This window comes from Alosa pseudoharengus, unplaced genomic scaffold, assembly GCF_046254945.1.
Source record: "Alosa pseudoharengus isolate Yale_2024_CS ecotype anadromous, Long Island Sound unplaced genomic scaffold, YU_APseudo_1.1 YU_APseudo_1.1_scf_24, whole genome shotgun sequence".
NCBI lineage: Eukaryota > Metazoa > Chordata > Actinopteri > Clupeiformes > Clupeidae > Alosa > Alosa pseudoharengus.
This window is the reverse complement of record NW_027468689.1, coordinates 17,915,349-17,922,848: the sequence shown is the minus strand read 5'-3', so window position 1 is coordinate 17,922,848 and position 7,500 is coordinate 17,915,349. Positions and strand designations below refer to the sequence as shown.

At 44.0% G+C, this 7,500-nt stretch overlaps 1 protein-coding gene across 1 annotated transcript in view; it reads right to left on the bottom strand.

Moving 5' to 3' along the window:
• LOC143141795 (DNA-binding protein SATB2-like) overlaps positions 1-7,500 on the bottom strand; it is a 20,445-nt gene that overhangs the window by 966 nt on the left and 11,979 nt on the right. Inside the window, exons 10-11 of the mRNA XM_076302502.1 lie at positions 5,298-5,483; positions 1,655-2,339 (exon numbers count right to left, since the gene is read on the bottom strand). Coding sequence (XP_076158617.1) covers positions 1,655-2,339; positions 5,298-5,483 — 871 coding nt within the window. The remainder of the gene's footprint in view (positions 1-1,654; positions 2,340-5,297; positions 5,484-7,500) is intronic.

Here is a 7,500-nt window from a genome sequence, read left to right as displayed (position 1 = left end):
AGACGCTGTATTAAAATGATTATTTATAGGTAATGATAATCAAAGACAGTAGTTTTCATCCATTTGTGTTAACAATTAAAAGGCCTGTATCAGACAGCAGACATCACAATGCACAGAAATTAGGTTCCTTTCATTGATCTCATTATATTTATTGTCAAAAACACAATTTCAATTCATCAGATTTTTGCAGTTTGAATATACCCTGTGTCATTATCTTTGGCCCCGGTGCCACTGACGTTGCTGCCACTGCTACCCTGTCACTTTTCCTGGTCACAGCAAGTCTCTGAGATTTGGCATTTGAACTTGTGCAAGCCTCATCATAGTATTTCAACCATTGCCTGTAGATTAGCACACTGTCGTCTACGGAGCACAGCAAGGGTCATAAATACATATGTGGAAATATTGAACAGACTAATAAACCAAGGAAATGGATGAATTCAACTGTAAGCCCAGATAACTGTGTGTATATATTGACAAACTGCGCCTGCAGATTCAACTTGCTGTATCACCATAGACCATTTACAGATGTAATCCATAATGTTAACTACTGTAAAGAGACACTTTAGGGAAACATAAATCTTCACAAATATGTAATGATAAAATACCAACATGTACAGCATGATAGTCACTTAATTTCCACTCTATTAAGTCGCTATTCCGTCTCTTTTAATCCATGCACATAGTTTATTAGTCCGTACCCTCTATTTATGAACCTGCTCAAAGGAGAATTTCTTGTCTCAAAAATGTATTTTCTTTTTCTCACAACAAGTAAATCAGCTGTTATTGAGACCTCATCAGTTTCTCATTTTGAATGTGGCATTCCGATGGGTGTTCATATGGTTCATCATATTGGTTTGCATGATTAATTAATCAGAATCTCACATAAATATTTGTTTCCACCAAATGACCCCTGGTGGCCTTCGTAGTCTCACACAAAGACACCAATCGGAGAAACAAAACACATTACACAACCCCCAAAAAACAAAACATTTGTAGATAACTCATATCAATAAATAGGGCCAAGTCGAAGTGTTGGTATAATCAAGTTAAACACACACAGTCTGTGTGTAAGATGTGTGAATCCGGGGGTGCTAGCATGCAACAGTCAGTCTCACTACTGCGGATGATGATGAGGCAAGTGACTGTAATGCATGGGCAGGTGGCCTGTATGTTTAAACGGGTTCTAAGTAAGATTCTGGGTCTCTTCCTGCACTTTGGGATGGAGGGATGAAGGAATGATGGAGGAACGAGGGATCAGAGAAGATTTGCGGGAAGTGGGAAACAGGGGAGACACAAGACAAGCAGCTGAAAAAATGTCTGATCACAGTTAGTCCAGTCTCATGAATAGGTCGTTTACCACTGCAGGAACTTGTTTTTTATTTTCATTATTTTCTTTTGGGTTGCTCAAACCTTTGTACGTAAGTCCCACTGCAGGACCGCTCCCTGTAGGAACATGATGATGATGACAATCAGTGAGTTTGATTGACAGTCTCTGTGTGTATGACTTCTGCATGCGGGGCCTTTTCATCTCTCTCTCTCTCTCTCTCTCTCTCTCTCTGTACCGTCCTCCTGTGAGAACGCTGCTATCTCTGCTGTTTGTCCACCTCCGGGGAGCTGACCACGTCAGGTGACACACACACAGGAGCGGGGGAACACTCCTCCTCCTCCATGGGCTCCTTCTGCACCTCCTCTTCCTCCTCCTCTCCTCTGTTGCCCCTCTCCCCTCGCTCTCCTGTCCTGCTTCCGTCCGTTCTCAGTGTTCCGTTGCGTCCACTCGCCGACTCGTCCGGGCTCGAGAGCGCCTCCTCATGGCGGGGGTGAATTTCGTCCCTGTCTCCGCACGGAACTTCCCCCTCCAGTGGTACCTCCTCTTCCTCCCCCTCATCCTCTTCTTCCTCCTCCTCCACCGCTGCCTCGTCCTCCTCCTCCTCCGCCTCGGCGTCTCCAGTGGGCTCCTTGACACGGCCGTGGTGGCGCGCATGGTAGCGCTGGTTCTGGAAGAACTTGACCACGGTGTTCTTGGGCAGGCCCAGCTGGGCGGCCAGCGTGTGGATGGCCTCCTGGTCCGGGTACAGGCCCACGTCCTGGATGAAGCTCTGCAGGATCACCAGCGCCTCCAGGGAGATCTTGGTGCGCGAACGCGGCTTCTTGGAGCCGCCTCCACCACCGCCACCGGCCCCGGTGCCACTGACGTTGCTGCCACTGCTACTGCCACTTTTGCTGGTCACAGCAAGCCTCTGAGTGACCACACTGGCCTCTTCGGAAAGCATGATGGGAGATGGCTCTATGTGCATGGGCAAAGGTTCCTTCAGAGTCTGAATGTGCTGCCGATGTTGTGCCTGATGAGAAATGGCCACAGGAAAAAGACAAAAACAGGACAAAAGAGATTGATTAGCACTTTTTTTGCATCATTTAGGAATGGATTATAAGTAATTATAGGAGATAAAACCAAACAACAGGGAAAACGACCAAAATGCCTCAGTTTACTGTCCAATAATATTTATGAATATTCATAAACATTTATAAATAAACATTTATCTCAAATCTGGCATAGACAGTATATTCTGTTTAAAGGTGAGTTCTCATGTCCTTAGTCTAGCCTAAGGGAAGTCCCCCCAGGCAAAAGCAGAAGGGTGGGGTTACCCACGCCCAAAAACTGGCATGCATAGCCTCAAATCTGTGGTGCGTAAAAATTAAAGGATCTATATAAGGATAATAGTCATTCTTTCTCTCTCTTCAATAATAACAGGGTAGCGCATAAATAATCTCAAGGCTAGGCTCGGGCCGTAAAGTGTCTGGCGTGGCAGCACTGGTCAGGAAGTGTGTGGGCTCGCCACTTTGTCCCTGTCCCAACCCCCCGTGCCCCTTGCGCTCAGCATCGTTTACACGCGACAGCACTGTCACAACAAACACATGTGACCACAGCGCAGACACAGAACAGATACTTTATTTATTTGAGGTAAGCCTCTAGGATTAGCATTGTATTTGCTTTGTAGTCTGTTTTGGTGTGTGTGTGTGTGTGTGTGTGTGTGTGTGTGTGTGTGTGTGTGTGTGTGTGTGTGTGTGAGAGAGAGAGAGAGAGAGAGAGAGAGAGAGAGAGGGCAATTGAAGCACTAATGTCAGATGTTGTTAAGTGTGCACCGAAGCACAGATATATCGAGGTCCCATTGCACTCCCTCTTCCACATACACACATATAGCCCACAGACATGGTCTTCATTCATCAGCTATAAGGCAGAATGTCCCAGCCCCAGGAAACACAGGGCTGCCTGCGTGTGCTAAACGGCTGTGAGGGAAATCATTATAAGCAAGCTCAATTATGGGCATCACTCACGTGGAAATGGGAGCCAGATATATGAGTGGAACAATAACATCTTCCCCAAACATTTTACTTGTGTGTGTGTGTGTGTGTGTGTGTGTGTGTGTGTGTGTGTGTGTGTGTGTATGTGTGTGTGTGGGTGTGTGTGTGTCTGTGTGTGTGTCACAGCTGTGACACATGTGTGGTCTTCAGTGGTTCGCTGGAGCCAAGAGGCTGTGGTGTGTGTATGTGTGAGTGTGTGTGTGTGTGTGCACGTGTGGTTGTGTGTGTATCCTATGTGCATAACAGCTATACTACTATTACAGTAAATCATTCACTTTATAAGTGCGCACAGTCTCCAAACACACTCACACACAGATTTTCTTTTCTGTTATCAATCTGCTGTCATGAGACAACACTTTTCAAACTGGTTTCTCTCTGCCACGAGTTTCTTGAAAAAAATCCATTAGTTACTTTGCCTGTTTCCATTTCTCTAAGCATCACAGAGGTTAATAATGATATACAGAGAGAAGAAGTTAGAGAATGAAAGACAGAAGAAGAGAAAGAGAGTGAGGGAAGGAGAGAAAGAAAGAAAAGAGAGAGAGAGGCGCAACATTGGAATGTGTTTATGGTGTGACCACAGCTTCCTCCCTGAGCTTATTTATTAAAAACACTTTAGGAAAGGAAGAAAAAACAATAAGATGAAGGATGGAGGGAGGGAGAGAGGGGGGGGGGGTGACTGCTAAACAGTGGCAGGAAAGCCACAAAAGCCCAACATCAACCTACATGAAGACTGAACCCTTAGAATTATGCCACTATGAGAATGCAAAGCCATAACATGACTTTAGAAAGTTTTCTTAACATTCAAACATAAGTTCAAGAAATCTTTCAGATTTTCAGATCAGATATTGAGGTGTGCTTGTTAATGTCTAGAGCCCATTAAAATAAATTAAATAAATATTTTGAGGTATATGTCATAACTACGGGTGACAGCACAATACTTTTTTTTGTGGTGAACATTTTCCAAAACTTTTCTGTGCAATCCAGACTGCAGTTAAATGCATGTATAGGAGAAACTTTCAGAAACAACAAAATCAGCACTCAAAATACCAGTTTTACTTACTCCTAAAATTGCAGACAATATAAGCATTGTTAACCTTTTAATCTTCCTTTCGCTTTCTCACATCATCCACTTCCCTGTGCAGCGTAGACCAAATGGCTCAAGTAGGCTATTTTTAAATTGGAGTAGAATTACTGTCCTATATTCTCTCTCTGTTTGATGACATTAGCTTACTGTATTTCCTGATTGCAAAAAGTGTTATGCCCTCTGTGGTTGATTCATTTCAACTGCGTATGTGACTGAATGATACCATTCAGTTGTGGGCACTGCAAAGTATGTTAAAGGGTCGGAGGAAAGTGCTGCCTAAGCCATGAGATTCAGGTTTGGTAAACAGAACGTAAAAAGAGGAGGCACCGCGTGCGGTTTCTGTGGAGAGCTGTTTATGCTCCGTTCCCAACTCTTAGAACATTAGTTCTGTTCTACTGTTTTGAGTGTGTGTGTGTTTTGTTTTTATTATTTGCGCACAGACATTTTGACCTGAGTGTGTGGACTTCTCTTGTGCAATAGAACTGTTCAGGTGTGTTTTTACTCACACACACACACAAACACACACACACACACACACACACACACACACACACACACACACACACACACACACACACACACACATATATATACACAATATACTTTGGTACTAACTCCTGTTGTCTATTCTGTATTTATTTTTTGTTATTCTTGCTGTCTGTACGTATATCTATTGGTCTGTTTCCTATGTGTCTTGTTGTGTTGCACTGGTGTGTGTGGAATAGTAAGCAGCTGTGAGTGGCTCTTTACGCCCCCAGACAAATTTCCCTCATAGTACAATAAAGTTTATCTTATCGTATCTTATCTTATCTTCATTTATGGTTATTTTGCCTTTCCTGTCTTTCCTGCTTACCTGTAGTTCAGCAGCCAGGCTGTGAGCGCGCTCAGCGTGGTGGTGCCGGGACTCATCCTCATAGGCGCCGTCACGGTCGGCCTGTGGCAGCATCAGGAACCGGCGGATGGTGCACAGGTTCTCCCACAGGGTCCGGTTCTCTGGGCTCGGGTTCTCCTTCCAGCGCAACAGCTCACAGAGCCAACCCTGGGAATGAGTCAGAGAGAGAGATGAATAATATAATATAATATAATATAATATAATATAATATAATATAATATAATATAACACACAATATAATGAGTATTATAATAATGATGAGTGTTATTTATAATACTGTTAGATATCTATTGACTATCAAACAGACAACAGGTTTCCAGATCAAGGTGGTCTTTATTTACTACGCGTAAGAAACATAAACATGCTCAAGATGCTACAACCTAGCATCTTAATATTGGGTTGCATGCCCTCAGTCACTTCTGATTATTAGGTAGCTTGACATTTAAAAGCTGGGGTGTGATTAACTTCAACAGCTTTCAATATGTGGAATAGGTACAAAACAACAGGAACCGTTCTGAGGCAGTCATGCGATACAACTTCTGTAAACCTTAGGTCATACAAGGGTCTGAGACAGTCGTGTGATGTGACTTCTCTAAACCTTAGGTTATACAGAGGTAAGATACAATGTTTGCATTAAGCACTTGATACAATGGTAAAATAAACATGATACAAGATAGATAAAATAATAAAACAGTTTTCTCCCACAAATAGTATTATTAGCCACTCACAGAGTCATCCCTGGTACAGAGAGAGTCAGAGAACGAGAGAGAGAGCTAATCATGAAGGCCTATATACAGTACAGTATGGATTCACCATCTAGCACTTGTCACTTGTGTTCCGCGTTCTCAAGGCTGACCTCAAATGAGTCCTCGGCTGCAGAAATACCATAGGGGTTAATGCCATTTTTGTGGTGATAAAGAGGACAATGATGCAGTCTTTAATTGAGCCTATGTGGAAACAGGAAAAAGACCACACACTCTCATAAAGAAAGAGAGAGAGAGAGAGAGAGAGAGAGAGAGAGAGAGAGAGAGAAAGAGAAAGAATATGAGAATAGAGAAAGGAACAGAGACAAAGGTAGAGAAAGAGAGAGAGGTGAAGAGGCAAAGTAAACAAAGAGCGTATAATTTAGAATAAAATGATTGGCAGAAAATGAGAAATTACAAACAATGAAGAACTTGGCAACAGACAGGGAACAGAGGAACCAAAAGTTCCTGCAGACAAGCCTGAAGTAGGGGTGTGTGTGTGTGTGTGTGTGTGTGTGTGTGTGTGTGTGTGTGTGTGTGTGCGTGCATGCGTGCGCGTGTGGGCCCGTGTGACAAGCAGAGGGAGGATATGGTGTGTGGGGAAGAGTGTGTAGGACTTCAGGGGGATGGGGTTTTTGGGTAGAAGCGCAGCAGTGTGTGTGTGTATGTGTATGTATGTATGTGTGTGTGTGTGTGTGGGGGGAGGGGGGGGGGGATGAGAGATTCGATTATCTCTGGAAGGGCGCTTCAGTCTTTGCCACCAGCTGTTGTTGTTTGCAAGCAGCCTCCCGCTGAACACTCTGTTAATGACCTGATCGCCACCACCACGTCTCTCTCTCTCTCTCTCTCTCTGTCTCTCTGTCTCTCTGTCTCTCTCTCTCTCTCTCGTGCATGTGTGCACCATCTTTCGCTCTATCTATCTCTTTCTCTCTTCATCAATCTCCCTCTTTCTCAGCGCATCTCTCGCTCTTGTACACGGAGCTGCTTCCTCTCTGTCTCCTGGGACGAGCAGGCTGGGGCTACAGCAGATGGGGTTGGTGTGTCAAAGCAACCCCCCCCCCATCACCCGCGCACTTCCTTGTGTGTGTGTGTGTGCTTGTGAGTGTGACAATATCTCTATTTCTCTCAGTCCTCTATCCTTTCTTTGTCTTTCAATCTTTATGTTACTCCCTCTTGTCTTTCTGTCTTACTCACACACACACACACACACACACACACACACACACACACACACACACACACACACACACACACACACACACACACACACACACACACACGTACACACAGGATCAAAAAAGTCTACGTATCAAGTATCATGGTCACTGTGTCTATGTGCGATCTATTACTGCTTATTGTCTCTCTCTACTTCTTAGACAAAATAAAAGTTGCAAGGGTTTCTCTGTGGCATTCTGAATCAT